The 26653-nt window shown below is 36.6% G+C and overlaps 1 protein-coding gene and 1 pseudogene across 1 annotated transcript in view; both read right to left on the bottom strand.

Annotated features, from left to right (window-relative positions):
• LOC105293054 lies at positions 1 to 627 on the bottom strand (annotated as a pseudogene).
• Positions 628 to 3922: 3295 nt separating this feature from the next.
• The window catches only part of GALNT1 (polypeptide N-acetylgalactosaminyltransferase 1), a 49395-nt gene continuing 26664 nt past the window's right edge, over positions 3923 to 26653 (bottom strand). The window contains exons 6-11 of the mRNA XM_023531585.1: positions 25273 to 25390; positions 23662 to 23842; positions 22668 to 22807; positions 12137 to 12235; positions 11528 to 11662; positions 3923 to 5874 (exon numbers count right to left, since the gene is read on the bottom strand). Coding sequence (XP_023387353.1) covers positions 5728 to 5874; positions 11528 to 11662; positions 12137 to 12235; positions 22668 to 22807; positions 23662 to 23842; positions 25273 to 25390 — 820 coding nt within the window. The 3' untranslated portion in view covers positions 3923 to 5727. The remainder of the gene's footprint in view (positions 5875 to 11527; positions 11663 to 12136; positions 12236 to 22667; positions 22808 to 23661; positions 23843 to 25272; positions 25391 to 26653) is intronic.

Consider the following 26653-nt stretch of genomic DNA (forward strand, 5'->3'; position numbering starts at 1 on the left):
TTATTTACCTTTCCAGGCCTTGATTTTCCTCAGAAAGAACTCTAGCTCCTTGCCCTCTAGCACACAGCCATCTGCTCGGCCACACTGGCCTGGTCTTGAAGCGATGTGATGCATGCAAGAAGCTTGGCCCGCTGGAACTGCTCCTCTAGAAGACTGCTGATTTTGGCATTCTTTTTCCTTTCATCGTATTTCTTCTCAATTTTCTCTGATCATTTTTTGTTTAAAATCTCTTCCTCCTCAGGAGTCAGCTTGGCCCCCTTCTTGTGGCCCAGGGACAGTGCATCGTGGGATTCATACCACTGTCAGTACAATGTGCTGTCAATGAGCACGATGCAGTTCTTTACTAGGGTCTTGGTGCGGACCAGTTCATTGTTGGATGCATTGTAGACAACATCGATGATCCTTGTTTCGCGCGTACAATACTCGGAGCCCCAGGAGTTCCCCACATCCAGCCCCAAGGCGTGGTACTTCTTGTTGCATCCATGGCCCCAGACTGTGTATGCGGCGGGGGCCAATCTTAGTGTTGGCAGCAGGACGTCCCAGCTCATATTTTCGCTTCTTGTGGCAGGGCTTTCTCTTGCCCCTGGTCCTTCAGTGCTTGTGCCAGTTGTCCCAAGAGATGCCCATGGCTCGGTGCCGGCTGGAAAGAACTAAAGGTCCTTTTTAACAAGGGTTAAAATCCCCTATTTTCTGACTTTTGTTCATTATCCAGGCCTTCAAATATACTTTAAAAAATTGTTTTCCAGGGTTATTAACTTATTGGCAGGAGGTTTAGTCTGACACAAGCTATTCTCACTTTGCCAGAATTTGTTAACACATTGGGGGCTCGTTTCCCTTTTTTGATAGTGATTTTGTAATTTGTGGGAGTGTAGGGGCTAGTTTTTTTCATGCCTCTACAGTCCCCCAAAATACATGCATTCTAATTATTTCCAAGTGCCATAAATCTAGACTTTCTTGATCTGTAGACTTCATGACTGTGGTTTTAAACCCTTGATCTATGGTGAAATCAGGTCTCTGGTTACACGATGACATCGTCCTCATCACCATTTACTGCCTGGAAGAGGGGCAGAGTTAGGAAACCACCTTGGTTTCCTTTACAAGGTGGAAGTCTTTCTTACCCACCCTTCCCCTTGTAGGTCTAACTTTATCCTGACTTTATGCAGGGATCTTTAAGTTTCCAACTTTGTTCAGGCCCAAGGCCTAAGCTTCCATTCTCCAACTCTGGTTTTTATATTCATATGGGAGGAAGGGCTTTCATATTTAATAGTTACTTCTGTGGCTTAAGTTTATATATCCTCCCTCCTCCCCCCAATTTTTTCCCGGACTCTACGGATTTTCAGTATTTTCTTGTGAACTCAGCGTCTTGCTTAGAAGTATGTTTGTTGCAATTTATTCAGCCTTTGAGTGTTTTGTAGCAGTGGACCTTTTAGAAAACCTTGATGCCAAAAGGGTAACTATCGTCCTCATTTTTCCCTAGCATTTTATTGGGGTATAATTTACATACAATAAAAAGTACATATCCTAAAATGTGGCTCAATGAATTTAAAAGTAACATATGTGCAAGTTATTACCTAAAGCAATTTATAGACTACTTCCATCATTCGAGATGTTCTCTCATGCTCCTTTCCAGTCTATACTCACCCAGAGATAATCACCCTTGATTTGTTTTGCTTGTTTTTGAGCATGATATCAATGAATACGTCTAGCTTTCCTTGTTCAACATACTTTTTAGACTTATCCCTCTTGTATTATAATTCATTTTTTAAAATTGCCTATTAGTATTCCAATGTATAAATATACCATTATTTGATTATCCATTAATTCGGTAGATATTTGAGTAGTTTCCAGTTTCAGGTTATTATAAAGCTATGAAAATTCTTGTACGAATCTTATTGTGGGCACATGCACTCACTTCTCTTGGTTGTATCTTTAGAAGCGGAATCAGAGTCACAGGGTAGGCCCATATTTACTTTTATAAGAAACTGGCGAGCTGTTCCCAGGTGATGATACCATTGTACACGTCTGCCAGTTGCTCCATGGTCACACCATTCAGCAGGTTTGCAGCGGTATTTCTTTGTGGTTTCATTTTGCTTTTCTTGATGGCTGATGTTGAGCACCTTTTACAATGCCAGTTGTGCATTGGGATAGCTTCTAAATGTGTTTTCAAGTAATTTATTTTTATATTGTTCTTTTGCAATGGCTTTTAAGTTTTTTTTTCTGCATGAGTCCTTTTATCAGCTACACGTATTACAAATATTTTCTCGGCTGTGTCTTGCCTTTTCACTTTATCTTTTTTGATGAGAAAGGTTTAATACTGGTGTAATTTATCAGGTTTTTTTTTTTTTCTTTTATGGTTAATACCTTTTGTGTCCTAAAGATATCTTTGCCTGTCCCAAGAGTCATGAAGACATTGTTTTCTTCTAGCTTTATTGTTTTGCTCTTCACATTTAGGTCTGTGATCCATTTTGAATAAAGTGTGCATTGTGTGAAAGCATCAATGTTCAGGGTTTTTTTTCCCACAGATATCCAGCTCCAACTGGAAAATTTTCCTTTCCCTATTGAATTGCTTGGTGTTTTTATTGAAAAGCCAGTGACCATATATATGCGTGGGTCTATATCTATTCTATCCATTGATCTATTTGTGTGTCCTAACTCTAGTACCACACTCTCTTAATTAGTATAGTTTTAAAGCAAGTCCTGAAATTGAATAATATAAGTCTTCCAACTCGTTTTCCTTCAAGATTATCTTGACTATTCTAGGTCTGTTGCATTTCCATATTAATTTGCCAGTTTATACAAGACAGCCTCATAGGATTTTGATTTCACTGAATCTATTAATTTGTGCAAACCTGAGATCTTAACATTATGCAGTCTGTTAGTCCATGAACATATTTATTGCAGTGTTCTCTAGTTTCAGCAATATTTTGTAGTTTTGAGGGTAGAAGTCTTGCACATCTTTTTTTTAACTCTCTTTCAAGACATGTATTTGATGCTATTATAAATATTTTAAAATTTATTTTTTAATGGTTTTTGCTAGTACATAGACAACTTGAGTTTTGCTTCATATCCTGCAAAATTATTAGTTCTCGTAGATTTATGAAGCAAACACCTGGCAATCTTCAAGAACTCAGAGAATGGGAGCAGTGTCATATAATTGGAAATACATCTAATTTTCCAGAGTAAAGTGATTTACTCTTCGTATAACTCCTCTCACAGTTATCACCTCAGGAACACTACCTTCCAAGTTTCTCCTTTGAAGAACATGTAATTCTGGAGTTAAAACTGCTCTTGGTATATACTTCTTAGAAGATGCGAAGAGCACCAAAACGTGACATAGGAACCTCTTTCAGCTGAATGAAGAATAGGGAAATGAGGACATGGCCTACGTGCTGCCTTTTATTTGCAGAATGGCGAACAAAGTATTATTTTTCAAGAATGCCAATTAGAACAGAAAGACATATTAAAACAGATTGAGAATGGAGCAGGGCGGATAGATTTGTGAAATTTATATTATCCTTAACTATCACATTTATGAATTCTTCACTGGTTAAGTAATAGTCCCATCTTTTCATCCTTTGCTTTTTCATTCATTTTTTTCTTCCCAGTCTGATCTACAATAAAGTGATTAGCATGCTGCCTAATCTGGAAATGGCTATAATGAACAGGGACCCATTTTAACTTCAAATAACACCAATGTAAGGCACAACTATTAAGGAATATTTTCTATTTTCAAAGTTTAGGAATTCTTTAATTAAAAAAATAAAGGCAATGGGATTATCTATCAGATTCTAAAAGTACCCATGAATTAAATCACTCACATCCCCCTCTTAAAAAACAAAACAAAACCTTAACTCACATTGCTATTAAGCTCTCTTACATTAAGGAGTAAGACCAAGCTATGCTAGAGTACAAAAACCTGAAATTCTGAGCATGAAAATAATTTATTGATTAGACATCTGGTTTATTCAAGCATTAGGTCTACTAAAGATAGAGTTAACACAGCTCATGGAGCAGGAAAAAAATACCAACCACCACCTCCTTCATTTCAAATTTCCTGGGGACAAAATTTCTGCATTCTGTACTATACTCTCACCCTAATGTATCCACATGTGCTTGATATTGATTAATATGAATAGGATTTGAGAACTTTCTATGCGCTCAACTTGACAAGTATCATTAGTGATGCAACTTTCAGAAACATTCTTAGGCACAAGAAATAGCACTGCCTGCAGTGAGAGTCTTTGATAATTAAAGAATATCATTTAAATATCTTACAAAAAGGAAGAAAAATATATGCACTTTTGCCAATGAGTTACTTTACATATTAGGAAAAATGTCAACAAGATTTTTCTGTATATGAGATTAAAACTTGTTATTTAACCTTAAATTGATACTCAGGTTATTTTGCAGTGTTAGAAATCAAAGAAAATCGATTTAACCTAAGTTAAATTTAGGGAAGAAATGCAGGATTAATAATATGGAATAACAGCTGCACTTCTTTGGCTAACTCATTAAAAAATGCCAATTAAACATTTTCAGTCAAATTTTATTTTTTAAAAAAGCAGCAGATCAACATTACAATTCAAGAACCTAATCTAAATATGCACTTGACAATGAAGCACATCTGAGTATGGAGTGAAAACAGTTTTCAAAAAAACCATCAAATGTATCATCTCCAAATACCCAAATAATAAATCACTTCTGCAGGCCTTTGTTGAGTGGAATCATAAACAAAAACTGAAGATTTATTGCTGTGAAAACAAATGTGTAGTACAGTAGTATGAATCTTGGGTATTAAGCATAATCAGTTGAATCAAGTTAAGTTGAAAATCTAATAAATCTGTGTGTGTGTGAAAGTCTGTAAGCCAGCTGACCCAAGAGCAACTGAAATATCTAACTTGTTCGGGAGACATTTTTTTAAATCTCCATTTTTGGAAGGCAATTAAAAATTACAAGTTCAACAGCCCACAAACCAAATTTTAAAAACTGTAGAAAGCAATTAAAACTACGTTCAAAGAGCCATTTTCTTTTCCAGCTCAATTTCAGCACCCCAAGGAGAAATTAAAAAAGCATCCATGACTATCACAGATGAAAACAAAATGAATGTCATTGGAATCAGTTATTTTTCCCCACTGAGGTATAAAATCTATATAGAAATTCAATACTATACTATAACAAATTGTACTTCTCATAGTTCTGTTTTAATTTCCTTTAAACCCTGTTTAACAGTTTTTTTAATTGTTGTAAAAATGTTTTCATGATTCTGAATCTGGTTCCAGTTCTTTTCATATATCTTTATAACAATATTTAATATACTGGCTACCAGTTCTAATCAGAAAAAAAAATCCTGGAAATCTCTTCAGTACGGCAGCACGCTCAGCAGAAATTACTGATGTGCAAGCAACCCTACAAGGCGCAGCTTTCTGGAAAGCACACTTTGTTGATTGTTTCGTTGTGTGAATATTCTTTACAATGTTTCTGGACGAAAGCCTCTTTCAATCTTGTAAACATCAATGTGCAGTCTCACTGCATGGTAGCTGCACGTCCTTAGGAAGGCTGGTTCACAGCTAGTGAGAAGCGAGAGGAGTCTGTTTTAATGGCTGAGAAACCTTACATCCTGCAGGAGGGAAGCACTTTTCCATTTTTTGCTACTTAAGAATGTGGCAGAAATGTATGCTGAGGTAGCCCAGTCAATCCTTATTTTTTTCTTTTTGTGTAAATTTGGTCTCAGAATATTTCTGGAAGGGTGACGTTTCGAAGAAGCCACTGCTGGGACCGGCTTCCACTGCAGTCTCTAATGCTGGGCACCTGGCTATCCTCTTCTGTGGCTTTATCCAGGCACTGGTTACTGTTCACATGCTGCAGGGTTAATTTCTGAAAGTGACAGAAAAAAAAAAAAGTCTTAACATGAGAGTGGAAAACAAAACAAAACCAAATCAAAAACATCTCAACCATCATTTTTGGTGAACATTAAATTCCTCTGCAGAAAAGGTTTTTTGTTTTGTTTTGTTTTTGTAATGTAAATTAAACAACGATGGAGAAAAGGCAACTATGTAAAGACAGCATGTGTGAGGGAGAAAGGCACTGGGATACAGTGGGCTATATTGGATGAGCAGTAAGATGACCTAAATTCTAAGTCCAATTCTGCCATAAGCTCTGTAACACTGTGAGAAATTTTATTTTTATGCTTCAGTTTCCTAAAAATATCGGATTAGTGGTTCCTAATTTAGGATCCTCAACCTATTTTCAAAAAGCTATTTCAAAATTGCTTAATTTCCCTATGATAAAGCTGTTCAAATTAATTCTGTGATTCAAAATCACAAGCAATCATAAGATTTATAAAGCTTAATAACTGGCTGATAGACAGCTATAGATCTTACTGTCTACTTGTTCACATTCTAGACTTGATACTGGCATGTTGATTTTTAGGATAATTTTAAAAGGAGAGGACACATGACTCACACTAATGAATGTGATACAGCACCTTGGTTAGGTTAAGGACTCCTAAGCAACTGTGGGGGAATTTCATTAATCATTGTTATATACATCTATAAGGAAATGTGAAATGTTAATTAACACACATGCTCTGTGACCATGGGCAATTAATTTCCATTCTGGGCTTTGACATTTACGGGTATAAAACAAAGTCCTGGATTTTATTTCTAGAGTTCCTTTGAAATCTAAGATTTATTTTCCTTTTTTACTTATGGCTCAATTTTAACGTAATTCTTTTAGTTGAACTTAAAACCTAATGACTGTATACAATACAACTATTTGAGCTTTCAGTTATTGTGTTGTGGTCAAAGTGGAACCTGGCAAAGGCAGTATACATTTGTAGATGTCATAGTTTACTATCAACATTAACTTTAGGTTCAGTATTATATACTTTCATTCTTATGAATGCATAAGAATAGAACCTGGAAGAGAATCAGTGTGGTTTTTTATGACATGCTGTGCAGTTTACTTGTTGAGAGAATGGGCTTTGCAGTTAGACATTTCTGGAGTAAATTTCAGATTTGGCACATACCAACTAAAGTTCTGTACTGCTTAACAACAGGAATATGTTATGAGAAATTCATCATTGGGTGAGTGTGTCATGTGCAAACATCACAGAGTGTACTTATACAAACCTTGACAGTATGGCCTACTACATACCTAGGCTATATGGTATAGCCTATTGCTCCTAGGCTACAAGCCTGCACAGCATGTTAATGCACAAAACGATATTAAATTGAGTACAAGAAAAAATGCAATCAAGAGATGCAGTAAGCACAAGATGTATAAGGCTAATGCCTGTGTAACATGTATACTGTTTTACAGCAAGCTTTGTGTGTAGAAAGTACATTCTACTACACTTTTTATTTTAAATACATAAACCAGTAACAGACAGTAACAAATTTGTTATTATTATGTATGGTACATAATTGTATGTGCTCTACTTTTATATGACTGGCAGCAGGTTTCTTTATGCCAGCATCACCATAAACATGTGAGTGTTGCGCTGAGATGGCTGTGTCACTAGGCAATAGGAATTTTTCAACTCCATTATAATCTTATGGGATCACCATTGTACATGTGGTCTACTGCTGACTGAAACATGCAGTACATGACCGTACATGGCCTTGAGCAAAAACCTCTCTGAGCCCCAAGTTCCACATTTTTTAAATGGGGACAAAAATACTTAAAGTTATTATTAAGAAAGATTAAGATAATGTACAGAAAGTGCTGCCTACTTAGGGTAAGTTCTCAATAAATAGGACTCACTGTTGGAAAACTCGATATCCTAGCACTATCCTAAGCAGCCATGAACACAATGAACAGAGAGCTGAAGGTCCCCACGCACACTGCTTGCTGTCAAGGCCTTTAGTCACAGAATCCCTCAAATATTCCAGAAGGCCCTGCAAAGCTTCTCTGTCAAACTTCATCAGGTCCACGGTCAGTATTAATAATAATAAAAAAAAAAACCTAAACAACAAAAAATTTAGCTGGGCAATTGTTTCTTTCTCACCTCAATTTCTAAAAATGTAAATTTCTCAAAATGTAAATTTCTCTTATTTAGATTCATTAAAATAAATTCATAAAAAAGATAGGCTATTGCTCCACTCTGGGTATTTGCTCAAAATTAAGACAGAATCCCCACAATTTCAGGAGGCTCATTTCCCTTTAGAAGACCTGGCTACTGACAGCAGGTGAAGAGTTCTGTGGCTTGTGACACTGTAGAAACTGTCATTACTGTACCCAGCAGAGGACCTTGTCAGCACTGACTAGTCTCCACACGGAAAGAGCTTGATTAAGGCAACTGGACAATCAGGTGACAGAGAGCTAACTGTAACCTTTGAAGAGCAGGATAAAAGCTATAATTATCATTGCATAAAGTCCACATGCAACCTAGAAAAAGAAAATTTGTCACCTCCTGCCCCTACTCTCTAGATGTAACTAGGTCAAGATCTAAATTTTATTTCAGAAAAAAAAAAAACAGATATAAGTAGTCAAAGCAAAAGAGCCTGGTATCTTAAATTCTATGTAAAATATAATAGAATATAATATAAAATATAATATAAATTCTATGTGAAATATAATATAAATTGTATTGTGCAAAGAGTCTCAGGTCTGAGATCCATTTACACTATTTACATGCTCTGTGACCTTGGGCAATTAATTTCCATTTTGGACCTTGACATTTACAGGTACACGGTCCTGGATTTTATTTCTAGGGCTCCTTTGAAATCTAAGTTAATTTCATGATTTCAAGTTTAGATTACAGATTACTGACATACATATTTTATTGTTCCAGACTGCTATGTTTTTGATTGATGGAGGCAGGACAACTGTGACACCACTTTACGAAGCTCCCTCTGCAATTGGCTCAGCCTGTGAGACCTGCATTGCAGTTTGACTCTTCTCTCTACCCAACTCTGTCTTCTCCCTTTCCTTTTCACAAGTATTGATCTAAAGGATGCATCCTAATAAACATCCTATACACTAAACTACCTCAGAGTCTGCTGCTTGGAGAACCCAGCCTGCAACACTAAAATTTTATCTAAGGGAAAACGCTTTGCAAAGTGCTCCAAAAGTTGTAAAATTTTACTCATAATTGGTTTTTTCTAAATACCCTAAAGCCTAAACCATCTCTACCTCCTTAAATTTCTAGTTGTTTACTTTTGGAAGAACAAATGTGGTGGCCCATCACACCATAAAAACTGGAAACCAAATGCCTGCTTTCCCAGCCTCCCTTGTAGCTGGGGGTTACTAGGGGATGAAGTTCTGGACCATGAGACAGAACACAGTTTGCTGAGGGGTATCCAGGAAAAGCTCTGGCTTTCCTGATAAAGAACAATACATGGGATAGTAAAACATTCCCTCTTCGTGCCTTGAATAGGGATGTGATAGTGAGAGCTGCAGCAGGCATCTTGCAGCCACAATGAAAAGCTTGGGATATTGCAGCAATGTTATCCCTGACATCACTGTGCCACTGACTCCATACCAGAAGCCACTTACCTCCAAGACTGATTATTTGTTTATGCTACTACAAAGAGGTTTTTATGTTACCTAACTGATATACTGTCATTTTTCAATGAACATATAATTGGGATGCTTTTTAATTTTTAAAATATTTTGGTTGCTATGATGACTGTGGGATGCCACTGGCACTTACTGTCCAGAGTCAGAGTCTACATCCTGCAGTACATGGGGCAGCTACACCCCAAATGGCAGTACCATGGAAAATCCTGGAACAGAATATTGAGGCTATTTCCAATGGTCGTATTAACTGAGCTATTGCTATATTTAATATTTTCATTATAGTTTGACACTGTGAAGGGAGACCCAGGATTTATAAAACATGGTCTCTGCCATCTAGGATCTAATAATCTAATACTGGAGAAAAGACTGGTAGATAAAATAACTGCAAAGCAGCACAGCATTACAGGGGTCAGAGATAATTATAATTACATTATAATTTTCTGGCTGGGATTCATGGAAGTGATGTCAAAACTGGGCCCTGAAGAATGGGTAGGATTTGTTATGCAGAGGGAACTATACGTATGACCTTAAATGTAAAGTGGGAAAGTAGATCAAAGTTTGTATATGACATAGTGCAGGGAGAAAAAATCATCAAAGACATAATTTTGGACATCTCCATTTAAGGGGTAGAATGAAGAAAAAGTGAGGCAAGCAGATGAACAGAGAGAAAGCTAAGAGAAGAAACAATAGTAGGGCATCTAGAGAGCAGGGGCAGGGGGCGACAAATTTTTTCTACGTTGCATGTGGACTTTATGTAATGATAATTATAGCTTTTATCCTGCTCTTCAAAGGTTATAATTAGCTATCTGTCACCTGTCTGTCCAACTGCCTTAAGCTTTTTCGGTGTGGAGACTAATCAATGCTAGTAGGGTATCAACATTTTATATGCCCAACAATCTGGAAGGGAAAACAAGTATTTCAATATATATAATTTGTGAACTTTTTTAATGTAATGAGAATAAATGACTCAGAAAAGCTACCAATAATTTTACACAGAGGAAAGGAAAAATGACCTTGTGTTCTCTGTATATACTAAGTGTATTGTCAAGAGTTGTCATCTGTTGGGCTAAAAAGAGCAAAATAAATCTCATGTCTCAGATCTAATGGATCTGAGCATTTAAAAATATCAGCTTAGCAACAGTAAGCTATAGAGAAGTTAAGGAAAAAGAGACAGGAATGTTCCTAGCTTTGCATCCAGGAGCTGTTTCCACACAGTGTCAGGCCGAGGCAGGAGCCAGGGTTGAAGTACTGGAGGCACAAGCGCTGGCCATTACTCACCATCATACAAATGCAGGAGAAAAGTAGAATGGTATATAGAAAGCAAAACAGGAACAAAAGTTTGTCCTTACATGAAGAACATTAGTGTTTGTAAGCAGGAAAAAAACCAAACAAACCGAGAAAGACATCTTAAAGATGCAGGTGCTGGTTCCAGAACCATACAGGAAAAGCACAAGTTGGGTAGTTGGCCAGATATGAGGCCAGAGGGAGCGGCTTACTGGAGATGCTTTGATTGAACTAGTATCTTCGAAGTGACTGTATGTGAGTGAGTACAACATACAGTGGGTGGGAGAGGGAGAAGCTCCAGAGGAAAGTAAAGATAAATACAGAAAGTTTTGTTTTCACTGAAAAATCATTATGAGCCAGAGAATTTCATTAATTGAAGCTCACCTTTTACTTAAATGTTTAAGTAATTTAAAAAGCCTACTTACTGCTCTACTCCCACGCTAGCCTGCAGAGCTTCAGGACACAGAGGGAAGAGTGGCTACTTAGTGACAACAAGGACCCAGGGACTGGAAGCAAACCTAATTTAATTATTGGGAAGACTAAAACATGTTTATTTTACTAATGTTATTTTTCCCATTTGTCAAATTTTAAAGTATAAGAACAAGCTGATTTATATTTAAATTCCCCAAGAATTCATTTTTTTTTAGCTATAAAGTATACAAATATACCCAAAGTCACATAATTTTATATATTTTATCCTATATGCAAATAGATAACTTACCATGGGATCATACTCCCAAAGTTGGTTGCCTTTTAGATGGTGGCATTTGAGCATTGTGACTGGGCCATTAAGTTTGGAGACATCTAAGCAAAGGTCATCTGTTCTAATTTCTTTGTTGGCAGTATAAGAAAAAACCTGAAAAATGCATGCATATAAACTTTAACAATAAAAGTAGTCAACATTTTATATGCCCAATAATCTAGAAGGGAAAAAAACAAGTATTTCCATATACATAATTTGTGAACTTTATTAATGTAATGAGAATAAATGGCTCAGAAAAGCTACCACTAATTTTACACAGAGGAAAAGAAAAATGACCTTGAGTTCTCTGTATACACTAAGTGTATTGTCAAGGGTTGTCATCTGTTGCACTAAAGAGGGCAAAATAAATCTCATGCACAACAATGTAAATACAGTTCTCACAAGAGTCCTTTTACAAATGTTTCGTTTGAAAATAATCATTATTTTTAGATTGAAGCCTCCTTTCTCCTAAAGAAAGGTCTTTAGTTTAAAGATAGGAAAATATTTCTTGAATGACATTAGATAAAAAAGATTCAAGCAAATCCAAAAATTAACCCTTTTAAAGCTTTGCTAAAATAACATACTCACCTGATTACCTCCCATACCATGACAGTTAAAAATTCCAACTTTTTCATTCTCTTTTCTAGCCATGTTATCTAGACACTGATTTGTTTCCACATTTCGTATCTATGAGACAATAAAACATCAGGAGTTAAACAGGTTAACTAGGCAGACACACACATTAAAATTAACCTAAACTTTCCACTATACTATAAAACAACTTCAAGTTCTTGAGGTAAGGGCTCTGAGTTAGTGGGGGGAAATTGCTGTCTGGCTATTTAAAATTTTGTGGTCTGGAAAGGTCTGTTTCTATATATAATTTTTGTGTTTCAGGGAAAAATCTTTTAAGAAATTGTTTATTTCTTTCATTTTTCCAAGATGTTCTTCTAGGATTTGTATTTAGTTCAATAAACTCTACTTTGCTTAATAATTTAAAGCAATTTAACAACTGCTCATAGATACTGTTAACCACCAAGTTAAGGGACATTAGTTTTGACAATTACTCTGAAGACTTAGAAGACTTGTGGTGGGTATTTTCTAATTAGAGTTTGGAGCTTAACTGGAAGCGTAAGCATGATGTACAAACACAACCCTTTTTAGATATCTGTCAGTTACATAAAAGGAATTTAAATCAGCCATAAAAATTAGGAAAATATTTTAAGCAATGCCCCCTTGATATTTTGTTTCCTCTTAGTCACTGCAGTTTAAAAACATTGTAAACTAACAGACATTTGTAAGTCCTAAATATATTCCCGTGGATGGTATTGCTAGCAAGTGAGCCAGAAGGAAGATATGTGACAAGCTCTGTCATGTTATGCAAATAGAAAATAAAAAAGTAATTTGTGTGATAAAGTAGGGGTAACATTAAAACTGCAAATAAGCCATTCACTTTTATAAACAAATGTGTTCTTTACATATTTTTCTAATATTTTAATAAGGCACTAACAAGCCCAGATGCATTTCTTTTTCCTTGTTAAAATACAAGGACATAGGTGTGAAAAACTATATTATTCACAAGCGGTCCAGAATAAAAATTGGGGTTTTGGCATTAGGTTTGAATCCAAATGAGCCAAACCTTCTGAGATCAATTTCCTAACAGGAACTGGGAGATAATGTTGGCTTTTTGCTGGTTAGGTGAGACAATGCATCCATACCTACTTCCAAGTCTAGCAATAGTAGACTCAGAAACTAACAATCTGCATTGTCACCTTATTGCTAGTCACCTCCATCTGGCTACTGCATCAACCTCAAACTCAGTTCATGCAAAAGAGGATTTTCCAGCCTTTTAATGGTAATACTTCCTCATTCTAATATTTAATATGTCCCTGCCACACCACACCTGACCTTGAGAATTGCTATCTAAAACAAACATCATTATCATTCTTCCAAAAATTCCCCTCTTCTCCTGATATCCTATTTTTGTTAATAATCCCTAAATTTGTCCAATTATTCAAGATGGAAATCTTAGGGTTCTTTTCTCCCCTGGGTCTAACACATCATAGTAGTATTCAGAAATTCTTTTACCATGTAATTTACATTATTTTTAATCTATTATTTCAATTCATAAACTTATTACCTCATAGATTTTAAAACTGAAAAGCGATATAAAACTGAAAGCAACAAATGAACAAGACAAACAAAAAGTCATAGACAAAGACAACAGTTTAGTGGTTACCAGAGGGAAAGGAGGGAAGAGGTACATAGGGGTAAAGGGGGTCAAATATATGGTGACAGAAGGAAATTTAACTTTGGATGGTGAGCATACAATGCAATATACATAGGACTTATTATTGAACTGTACACTTGAAACCTTTATAATTTTATTAATATCACCCCAACGAATTTAATTTTAAAAAAAGGTTTTATAGTGCTCGCTTTGGCAGCACATATACTAAAAAAAGGTTTTATAGTTAGATACAAATTGCATTTCTGTGGTATTTGATGATCATGGCTACTTTACTTGAAAAATAATTCAGATTATGACAAGATATATCTTTATCATATACATTCATATAAAACAATTATTTCCCTCTACTTCTGGAAAAAATTATAAATTCTCCAGTTTTTTTTTCTTTTTCTTTCAAATATAGATGTAAAGGTTGCCGAAGAAAGGTAATAAGTGCTATAGAAAAGATTAGAGAAGACCCAATGTCTTCTCTCTCGGTTTCTTCTCTCTCTCATATGGAATGGCCTTTTGGTTAACTAATTATTACCCTTTTACCAAACTCAAAATTAATTAATACAATTCTCCCCAAATATAATAGGGTTTCCTATTACTCTATAACTATCTTATAATAAATTGTTATTTTGTTTCCATGACTGATGTTGCTAATTATAGCAAATAAATTATGCATATTCTGGCTAGGCATTGTTCTACGAGTTTTGTATGTAACAGCGCATACCATCCTTAACAACATTCTAGTGAGTAATTTGGGGTTGTTTTCTGACATGAAAGATCTAAGTCTCTATCCCTTGGGGTAATACTGACCACAGGTGTTAAAAGTAGAATTTCTTCCAAGAATTGGAAACCACTGATTTCCACTAACTGTTAGAGTGACAGTGAACCTCGATCAGCAAGATGTGGTCAGTGAGGTGCAGTTGAGATGGGTGGTCCGGGACCTGACAGCACTCCTCTAAAATGCAGGGAATACTAGAGCAATGTCCTGCACATTTGAGGTGATGTAGGAAATGTAGAATGACATAAAGTATAGGCATGTTATCAAGGCAAAGGAAAATACATGAAAGAATTTAAGACTGGCTGATACATGGATGTTCTAATTAAATGTCGAGAACACTTCTACATTGTATTTCTAAAAACAGTAGGACTAACACACAAAAAAGAAAAAACGGGAACCTTCTGATAAGTTAGAGAGTATTTAAAGTTTAATCTAAGAAAAAGATAGGCTAGCTTCTGGGTTCTCTCACTCTTTAGAGGACTCTGTCCCATCTTTTGGCATATACATAGTGTGGATCAACAAAGAATGTTCAGTGGTCTTGTTACATTATCAATTCCTTCTAGTTTACTTGCATTCCAAGTTATATCTTGATTACTATTTTGGAAAGAGAAATGAGAGAAGTCCCCTTGTTTGGTAATAGAGTATTTGGTGATCATCAGGATCTCTAATGGCAACTGAGATTCTAAATTATCAAGGACCCTTAAACTAAAAGATTTGATATTGAAAAATAAGAGAATTTTTCCTCACTAGAGTAGATACTCCTGAATATAAATATGATCCTGATATTCTCCTAACACCGCAAGAAAATAAGTGACAGAATAGTTTGGGAATTTGATATAGCACAGCCCTATGAAAGTTGTTTTAGGATGTACATATTCTAAATTATTTAAGAGAAAAGATAATCAGAGTATATACAGTAGTTATGTTTTTAAAACACTGGGTTTGACAAGCAAATATGGACATCTCAAGTTAGGGCCTTGGCAGGAAGAAATCTGTGTAATGATGGCAAGATAGATGGATAACCTCCTGTGTCGGCTATCTGTGTTAATGTCTCCAGCACTGTCCAACAGAACTTTGTATGATGGAAATGTTTTATATTTGTGCTGACTAATATGGTAGCCACTAGCCATGTGTGGCTATTGAGCACTTTATTATTTTTTTCCTTTTACTTCTTGCTATTGAACACTATTATATGTGGTTAGTGTGACTGAGGAACTGAATTTTATTTAACTTTAATTTAAATAACCACATGTGGCTAGAGGCTACTATGCTGGATACGCAAGACAAGATGCTGACACATAGGAAAAAGTCTTCCACCTATTTGAGGGCAACTTGTCAATAATGACAAACAGTAGAAACATGCTAACGAAGCTTATCACATCCTTGGCACTCTGTGAAAAGCATGCAGAAGTGCCCAAGTTTAGTTCATACTTTCTGGAATCAGTAGAAGTCCTCAGGGATCTAAATAATATTAAGGGGGAAAGTTAGTGGGCAAATGGTCCTTTTTACAGAATTTGTTTATGACTGAGTAACACATCTTTGCTTATGAAGCCAGATTTGCCAATGAGCCAAACCAAGACATTTGGAGGCACCATTACAGACCTGAGAATGCTAGAGGGTGAGTTGTCAGAAGCAGGAAGTTTTCTACTTGAATCACAGCAATCCCTGGACTAGAGTAATCGAGGGGAAACAGCCACACTTTCAAGGTGTGTGGAGGCAGATGTGCAGAAGTGAGAGCGGGTTTGGGGACATGCAGACCTGGGCCTCACTCCCAACCCTACCATTACTAGCCATGAGACCTTGGCAGATCAATACTTTAAGACAGTGATTCCCCAGACCATGTTCTGAACAACAGTATCTGGCCAGGTATGGACACATGTGCCACCAAAAAAGGTTTTGTGATCAAATGTTTGGGAAATGTTGGGTTAAATTTAAATAGGTTTCTTTACTGAAGGACTTCTCAAAGCCTACTACATGCTGTGACTCTTGGTGGAGGTAGGGACTGGTGGTACAGGATATAAAAAGCATTATTTCCGAAACATTTTTGGTGACAAAATCTACTCCCGCCTTCCTTTCTAATTGAGCACTCTGAGGAATGTTAGATATTAGCACTCTACACAGTAACTGAGAAATATTGCTATGGTAACCTCATTTTCTCATCTGTAAAACAAGAATAATGCTCTTTCAGGTTTGCTGAAATCTCTCAATGACATAAAACATACAGAGCCCTACAAGAAACTACACATAATAGGCCAACAATAACTGTCCGTTTCCCTTCCTTATCCACAGATTAGCAACTCTTCAGCTCTTGTAAAGTAGCAACTTAGGTGTACATAGCTATCACTAAAATACTATTTTTGACCTTAAGAGTTGAAAATAATTGTGAATACACTCATTCCTGGGAAACAGGCAATCAGAGTCTAAATTCCTTAATTTCTGCTACAGTCTCCTCCAGAATCTCTTGGTATCTACATTAGGGTAGACAACATAAGTGGTTAAAGGATTTTTGGAATCTAGTATAATGGAAACTGAAGTTGTTATTTTACTCTTTGACATAAGGTAAAGATGGGTTAGATGTGAGAAAGAGTACAAGTTGTTAAAGAACACAGCTCTCAAGCCAGATTGCCTGTGTTCAAATCCTGTCTCTTCCATTTTATGGCTATGACCTAACCCAAGTTTAAACCATTTAGTTATGACTCAATTTACTTACTGTGAAGTGGGGATAATAACACCTAAATCTCAGTGTTGACGTGAGGATAAAATGAGTTAATATTTGTAAAGCACTCAGACTGGTACTTGACATGGAGTTCAGGCTCACTAAATCTTAGAGGTAATCAGATCTGCCTGGAGAAACAACTGGTCAGTCCAAAAAACTGGTTTATACATCAAAGGTCTGGATTATTTACTTTCTGTGATGGTGGTTTAGAATACTCATCTCAATGAACAACTATTGGGTATCACAATGAAACTCATTTATTCAGTTCCAGGTCCTATAGGAGCTTATGAGAACTGGACTCAGTGAAGCCAGAGACTAAATTTATACCTTTTAATTTCCCTTTCTACTCTAAATTCCTATTATTTCAAGTTCCCCTAGGCCCTTGAAGTATGACAAAATATCCTTGAAAGGCTAAATTCCAGTCTCTAGTGAAGGAAGGCTCACTGAGGTGGAACTATGACCGCAAGCTTAAGACCACTGGCTGCACTGTGGCAGATGCTCGAAAACCACCCGGCACCAGAAATCAGAGTTTTCATCTGGATAGTGTGGCCTGTTTTTAAGGGCGTATAAGGTTAGGACCAGCTGCTTAGTTAATAAGGCAATAACAAGCAGGCCACAGAGGGTTAAATCTGTTTCTTATACAGAAAACTAGCTGCCAAGAGGCAGGTAAAAGGCAAGTTTGCCTTGGCAATCTACATGGGTTAGACAAGTGGTTCTTTGTAATATGCCTATATTCTGGCCCAGCTAACAATGCCTCCTACGTCCAAAACTGGGTCAGTTCGAAGGAAAAAAAAACAATTTTCATTCTCTTTTCTAAAGGCAAGTTATAGGAGTAACTGCTATAAATCTTCCCACAGCACAGCACCCTCCCTGGACCTTTCTTGACTAGAATGAGGCTAAATAAAAGGGAACAGATGTTCATAAATGATGCAAGAAACTCTGCATATCCCTCACTTGTTTGAGAGTGAATTCCTTAAAGTGCAACAAAGTTCAGAGGTAGGATGCATTAAACCTTGAAGCGGCCTCAGTAACTACTAAGGCTGAACACAGGAGTCTGTGCTTGCCCTAGCACGGGAGAAAATGCAACCAGGTCAAAAGGTTTCACTCTCTCACCACCAACCAGTCCCTTCTGTGATCTATTTGCTCTCCCATAACCTATGTTTCTACTTTACATCTCTTCCTCTTTCCTCCAAACCCCCATCACCAATACCTCGTCTTTACTCTTGCCAATGTGTTCATCTGACAAAACAAGTCATCAGAGAACTTCCTCACACTTCCCCCACAAAATACCAGTTTCTACTCCCAAATTTACAACTGACCTGCACAAGTCCCCATTCCCTCTACCTTCCATCCTACTGCGATGGATGAACTGCCTTCTCCCCTTGTCCCCACTCACTATCTTTACTTGTAACCTGGGGCGTATCCTGTCCCATCTGACTACCACATGACTCCCGCAAGCAGTGGTTTGTTTTTACCATCTTCGCATTTTATCTTTTGGGTCATTTGCATGAGCACACAGTTTCGCTGAAACAAAAATAACCAGGAAAAAAAACTTCTTTAACCCCATATTCCCCTCCAGCTACCACCCATTTCTCTGCTCTTCTTTACAACAAAATTCTTGTAAGACTTGTCCACACACGTGATCTCCACTTCCTTTTCTCCCTATCTCCCTTGAAGCTATCAGGGATTTTGTCCCTACCAATCTCCATTGGAACCCTCTTGACACAGTAAGATGGACCCTACTTACTACTACTCCCTTGCCAATCCAATGACCAATTCTCAGTACTTGTCTTACTTCTCTATAGCAATCAATAGTTAATCACTTCCTCTTTCTTGAAAGAAGTCCATCACTTAGTCTCCGTGACATCACTTTCTTGTCTCTCCTTCTATTTCAATAGTCACTGTCTTTTTTGGCTGATTTCTCATCTTCATAATTTCTAAACTGCGGAGTTCCCTGTGGCTTGGTCCTCATCCCTCCCCTCTTCTTCATCTACATTCATTCTTCTCAAGGTGATCTTATGAAGTTTTGTGGTTTTAAAAACCACTTATATACTAACAATCCCTAACTTTAGACCTCCATCCCCAACCTCTCATCCGAGCTGCAGATTTTTTTAATGCAGCTGCCTACCCAGTATCTTTACCTGGATCAAATTTAACATGTCCCAGACAGCACTGTTTAATGCCTCTGTACCTGCTGTACAGGCTTCCCCATTTCAGTAATGCCAACTTCACTGCCCCAGTTTCTCAGGCTAAATCTTAATTATTATATAATCCTTGACTATTCTTTTCCTTTCACCCACACACTAGTTTCTCCTCTTGTTTCCAAACAGTTTTGCTTGACATAGCAGACAATCTAATGCTTTTCCAATGAAAGTTTGCTTGTATTTCTTTATGGATTCCTATCTTACTCAGAATAAAACCCAATGTCCTTCCCATGGCCTTGAAGCTCTATGTGATTTGATTTTCACTAGGTCTTGGCCTTATCTTGTACTACCCTCCCCCTTGTCACTCCATTCCAGACACAGGCCTCTCTGCTGTTTCTGGAATGTGCTAAAGTACACTGTTGTCTTAGGGCCTTTTCATTTTCCCCTGTGCCTAGAATACTTTCCCCAGAAATTCATACGGCTTGCCCATTCACTTCCTTCAGTGCTATGCTCAAAAATCACCTTGTTCAGAACTTTTTCAGTTACCTTACATGCAAGAGCACCACGACTCACACCACCGGTCATTCTCTATCCTCTCTGCCTTTACCACCACCTGACATATTGTATATTTTTTTAAAAATCTGTCTTCCTCCAGAGACTGTAAGATCCACAAAAGCAGAGGCTTTATTTCTTCCACTGCTATATCCCCAGTACTTAAAACAGTACTTATCACATAGTACTCAAATACTTGTTGGATGAAAAAAATGAATTAAGAGTTGACAACCCTCTAAGGACTGGGGGGGTGACTTTTCCTGAGTGTCAGATTCAGTCCTGGGATGGGGCCTGGTTGTAGCCCTGTCCACTCGTATCATTTGGTGCTGTGACTTACAAAAGGAAATCTTGTCCTATCAATTTCTCACAGAAGTTGTTGTTGTTTTCCCATCTGGCTTCATATGCGTTCTAAAAGTCAATCTCATAATTAAAAGACAATGAATTGCAGACTGACCCAGTAAAAACAAAATTCCTTTACTATAAGCAATGTACTATTCTAGACTATTAAAAAACTGATGGTCTTAAGCAGCTAAAATGATTTATAAGCCACTACTGGATTGTGACCAGAAACTGAAAATCACTGTCTTGATCTAATAAAAAAAAAAAAAAAAAAAGAGAGACCTTGGAAAGTTAGATTATTAAAAAATGAGACCTAGAATTTTTATGGCCTACTGGTTTGGGGTATTATAATGTAGTAGAGAAGAGAAGGAGAAACACTGCTTCTCAGTAGGACACAGTAACCCAAAACTTCTGCTCCAACAGCTAGGGGGAAAAACAGTTAAATTACAAAAGTCCTGGTTTGGAGGCTGCTGGAGAGCTATGAAAGCAATTAGGATGAAGTGAACTATAATTCCAGAGAGGGAAGAGCCCTTGCTAGGTGAGAGCTGACAATCACCAGTTGTCTTCCTCTGTGAGAACATTTGCTGATAGTGCAGGCTAAGAACAGGGCGTGGCCCAAAAAAAGCACCTTTTCTCTGGGAAAGATCATAGTGGTGTTTTGGTCATGTGACAAATTAAAAATTAAGCCCCAAATGCAAGGCTATTTTCCTGATGAAACATTTGCTGAGCTCTGGGTGGGCAGGAAGCTGGGGCTAGAAAGGCAGAATGAAATCTTCCACAATCTCCTGGTGCTTAGGAGACAAATTCCTGTTAGACAGAAGACCTGCAAAAATTAACAACTAGTGTCCCCACTGAATAAAGTGGAATGCTAAAGTACTACTTTCAAAACCTCAGGCAAAACTTTCAGGGTTGAGGATACAAAGACCGTGCATGCCATTATTAAAAAGCTTTGGAGGACTAGACCTAAGAAACATGTGAGCCAGAAGTGAACTGAGGCTTCCTAAAATTGTAACCCAGCCCCAACTAGCTCAATCCTTGTTAAAGGTTAAACTGTATCCGCCCCCTCCAAATTCCTATGATATCATAACCCCTGGTACCTTAGAATGTGATGTTATTTGGAGACAGGGTCTTTACAGAGGTGATCAAATTAAAATGAGGTCATTTGGGTGGAGCCTAATCCAACATGACTAGAGTCCTTACAAAAGGGAAATCTGAAGACAGACAAGCACACAGGAGAATGCTATATGATGATGAAGGTGATGCTTCTACACACTAAGGAACACCAAAGATTGTCAGCAAACCACCAGAAGCTAGGGAGAAGCAGAGAACAGTTCTTCCTCACAAACCTCAGAAGGAACGAAACCTGCTCATGCCTTGTTCTGAGATTTCTAGTCTTCAAAACCGTGAGACAATAAATTTCTGTTGTTTAAGCCACCCATAGTTTGTGGTACTTTATTATGGCAGCCGTAGGGAATTAACAGTCCCTGACTTGATCAAACTCCTGAGCCAAAGAGGACTATTTGGATTTCCTATACACAGAGTACAGTTTTGGCTGGGAGGGAGAATGCATGGCTACAGACATTTTAGGTATACTGTGGAAGAGGGGCACAAGAAATAGTTTCTTGTGACTACCTAGGTAGTTATAAGTCTGTCTCACACCACACCTTATATTATGGGGACCCATAAAGATACAAAGGCCAAACTCCAAAACACACCTAATTGTATTAACTGTAAGTTAATTGTAAGTACTAATAAGCACATTATTTTGTTTCAAGAAAATTTGCTCCTGAATTTGAAGAGCAATAATTAAAGTCTATCATCAGAAACAAACATGCTTACCAACTTTCTTTCTAACCTCTCTGCGCAAACTGAGATTTAGAACTCCCAAAGAGGGAAAAGAATGAGTGTCAAAAATAATTAATTATAAATGGTCTTGCAAGTTTCCTCATCAGTTCTTTATAATTTTTCTTTACTTTGAAGTTCCTCAAGCTTTGATTCAGGCTAATTAACACTAGCACATTAGCTTTAAGAGTATGTGGTTTTAACTAAATGAGTCAGTTTGTTAAAATAAGAAGTCTATCAAAGAAGACAATATATTGTAACAAGAGTCTAACTGCGAAAGGCTAGGAGTAGAGCATTCTTATTTTAATAAAACATAACATGATAAAAAATTAACAAGGTTTCAAGTTATGAGATAGACTGTGTCAAGTTCTAACAAGAACGTCCCCACACTTGAGGTCATGTAATTTTAATATGAAGGTATTCCCCTTGTTGGAAGTTTAACCTCTATTGATTTCGATAAGTGAGAACATAATAACCACATAGAATACTTTTTTTTTTTTTTTTTTTACCTCTCCCAAAGAGAAATAGTGACGTGGAATTTGAGAGTCAGGATAAATATTCTCCAGGTACCAAGAGAAAGGTTTGCATTGGAGTTTGTGTCTCAGACCAAGTCTTGATGCTATATCTCCATAATCTACCTTGGTAACACCTGTTAAAGGAAATGAGTGACTGAATTATTCTATTGGGAAACACGATTCTTTTTATATATTATATCTAATAAACCAGATGAATGAGAAAAGTGGTACCATTGTGGCAATATGTGACTATACAAGTGTTATATCATAAATCTACCTCTCGAAGTAAAAAACAAGGAAACAGATTAACGTATTTTTCAAAGAAAAATGTATGAGACCGATATACATGCTAATAATATTACAAATATAAGTTATATGGGATCAGAAAATTTTAATGTTATGGCAAAAACAAAAAAAATCAAGATTTTGCCCAAATATTAAACAGAACAATTAACTGTTCCCAGTTAGGTTTCTCTCAATAACTCACTGAATTGTATACCTTGCCACCTGACAGTTTTGTGGTAATTTAAAAATGAGAATGGAATGGTAATGTCAGGCAGATTTATAGCTAACGGAACAGCTATTCCCACAAAATTCTGAAGGGCAAAGAAAAATTCCTGGAGAAAAGTCCCCTGAGACACGGTACAGGGGCTCTGCACTGACCTTGAGATATTAAACACTTTCATATCAACATAAAATGTTGCAGTTACAAAAACAAAAACAAAAACCCTACACACATGGATAACACCTGGACTAACAATAATTTCTGCAATACTGACCTGGATAATTTATTATTATTAATATACCAGGCATTATTCTAAGTGCTTTTAATACTGTGCGTGATTTCATTTATTCCTTACAATGACTTATGAGATAGGTGTTTTGCCTTTGCTCAAAGCTTCTTTCTATCCTTCTCACCTATCCTCGATGCATTAGGATAAGGGACAAGTGAGTTAGTTTTATATTTCTGATGCCAAATAATGCTAACCTGGAGAAATTATGTAGAAGAAATTCTTGAATTCATCCATCCACACTTCTGCAAGTCGTCTATTGTTTTTATTGATAATCTGCCCTGTGCCTCCTGGAAATGTGTAGGGTGTAGCTTTCCGAAACACATGTCCAACATGTGAGCAAGTAACAATCTCCAAAGTTCCTCCACACTGCCAAATCTGAAAACAATATCCAAGAAGACTGGTTTTAAACACTGATAGTTTAAAAATCTGTTCACATCTATTGAGTTTCATACTTGGAATCTCACAGAATCAAGGCATACAGTGGAGCTCCTGTTACCTGGTCACAAAGCCAGTGTTTCCTTAGGAGCAAACTGTTCAAGGTTATAATTCAGAAAAGACAGGTTAAAGGCTAAATACAGAAAAGACATGAGGTCTAAAGCAATATTTTTCTAACTGCAGTCCATGACTCATAAAAGAATCATAAATTCAAATTTGATGAACTACAACCAGTACTTGCTAACAAGGACATACTGTTTCATGAAATGTTTACGTTTTCTGCATTGTACATATATAATATATAGTGTATTTATTAACATGGTTCATGGTGAAAAAAACTCTGACCATGAAGTATTCAGCCAGAGTCCTATCTGTTCCTTTTTCTGCAAACCTGTGTCATAGCCTGTATGTTAAACAGAACCTAGGAATCTAAACTGGATCTCTCACGAGTTATTTAGACAGCAATACCACAATTTGTTGTCCCTGTGAGCATAAAAACAAAAAAGGGATAAAAAAAGACAGATCATTGTTTTGACATCCTTAATTTAAGGCAATTATCCTTTTGTTCCTTTCAAAATACATTTTCCATAAGTTAAAAATCTACTAACTATTTAAAACATATTTTGAAAAGTTATGATTTTGTGTCTATTTTAACATTTTCTCAGGATCATAAAATGGCAAAGCTGGATAAGATCTCCAAGATGATCTAGAGTCCAAACCTCTCCTTTTATAAGAAGGCAAAGAGAACCACTACAAACAAAATGAGCTAGCTGGTTTAGACCACAGTGCAGTTCAGTGTGGTTTCCATTTTAAGCTATGTGTCTAAAACCTGATTATTTTCAGAAATACACAATGTCATTTAAATAATGTGTTGATTCTAGTGAATGTGAAATACATAAGACTCAAGGTCCACTGGGTTAAATCAGAGTAATTTCAGATTTTTTTTGCCTTTTCTTTTCATTGAAAACTATAATACTGGTAAAGTGACCAGGTTTTGTATGAGAAAAATTTTCACACCAGAAGAACAAAGCCTATTACGGAAAGTGAAATTACATATTCGGTGGTTAAGCACCAATGTAGCATATACTAATTACAAGTTATTTTTCGTTTGTTTTTAGAGTTTGAATTAGTTCCTTGAAAATAACAGAAATTAAAAAAAATAGGAAATCTTGTATAAGTTTTACAGGTGGACTATTAACTGACTTATTTGCTTAAAATAGTTTATAATGAACCCATAACAGTATCACCAAAGGCTCTGAAGTCTGATTAAATTCATACCAAATTCACTTTTTTAATTTAGTGATAATATAGTTAAAGCATATCTATATTTGAGGTTAAACAGAAGACTACTTTTTTCAAAGGGAACTTACCCTAAAGGAAATTTCTAGGTTTTCTCCTCCCCAAATATCCATTCCAGCATCGTATGTTCCAATTTCCTGAAAGTAATCTCTGTCTATTGAAAAAAGACCTCCTGCCATTGTAGGTGTTCTGAAAGTCAATCATAATACTATACTGTTAATTATAACAATTCAAAATCTGCAATCAGTTTTTGTTTTAAAAAGTAGTTTTAAAACTGTTTATACCTATGGAATAAATGCTTACTTTCATACTCAAAAACTTTCACAGGCCCCTAGAGACTTTGGTTTTTGGTATGTTATTTGGTCTTTAGATATAACCTGCACTCTAGTCATGTTGTCACAGCTTCTGCATGGTCATTGTTCTCTATCCAGTCCCGAGGGCTCTTCTTATTTTTAGTACCTTTCCTGGTCCTTGGGCCCTGACTGAGTTTCCCTGAAACTCCTTACACTGAAGACATTTCTTGTAATCCTCTCCATCTGAGTGTGTACCTACACTCCATAGTTCCTAACAACCATAAATGCAGTTGACTATATTAACCAACTAGACTCAGTTAGCAACTCTAACAGGCGAGGTTATAAAGGGTAGCAAATACTGCAAAGATATAAGATTAAACAGTATGAAAACAATGGGGACCTTTCCTTATACCTAATAGGAACCTTTAAATACAAAATAAATTCAAGTATAGAACAAAAATATGCTCTTTCTAGGAAGATCATCATCCTGACCAAGTATGGTATATCCTCTGCAAAAGAGAAGCCCAGTTTGTTTAAACATGGCCCAGGTATGCAGAGCAGGTGGGAATAGGTGGACTTAAGCAGAGAAATAATAATGAAGGGGGTTTAAATAAATGCATACCAGTCAAACATTTGATTTCCTTGAAGGATGAGTATGGAGAAAAAACAGACTCTGAGTAGGAGAAAATAACTAAGTTCCAAGGAAGAAGACACTATAGAGATCATATTTTAGGATGAACTGGCCACCTCTGTAACCCTAATATACTTATTCTGTGCCCTAGCTAGGGTGGCACATTTGCTTTTCTAGTAGACATAGTTTTGTTTCCACAAAAAAAGTTAGGACTTATTTGATTTTAGAAGAGTAAAAGAAAGAAAATCTCATATCTTAGGAGTCAAAGGAAATAGGCCAATACCTGGAGTTATCATTTAGTACAGAGTTTTCTTGACCTGGGTTTTGGGATATCTATAAATTTCCTAGAATTATATGATCTGCACTGCACCTTCCCCCCCTTGGAGAAGACTCATAGCTTTTATCAGATTTTTCAAAGTCCATCATTTACAAAATGTTTAGGAACCCCTGTTTTAGACGGTGATTTGAACTGTCAGCAAAAGAGTGGGAAAAGTCCCTTTACTAGGAAAAAACTCGTGTTTGCTAGGG

This window comes from Pteropus vampyrus, unplaced genomic scaffold (assembly GCF_000151845.1).
Source record: "Pteropus vampyrus isolate Shadow unplaced genomic scaffold, Pvam_2.0 Scaffold3, whole genome shotgun sequence".
NCBI classification, from domain to species: Eukaryota; Metazoa; Chordata; class Mammalia; order Chiroptera; family Pteropodidae; genus Pteropus; species Pteropus vampyrus.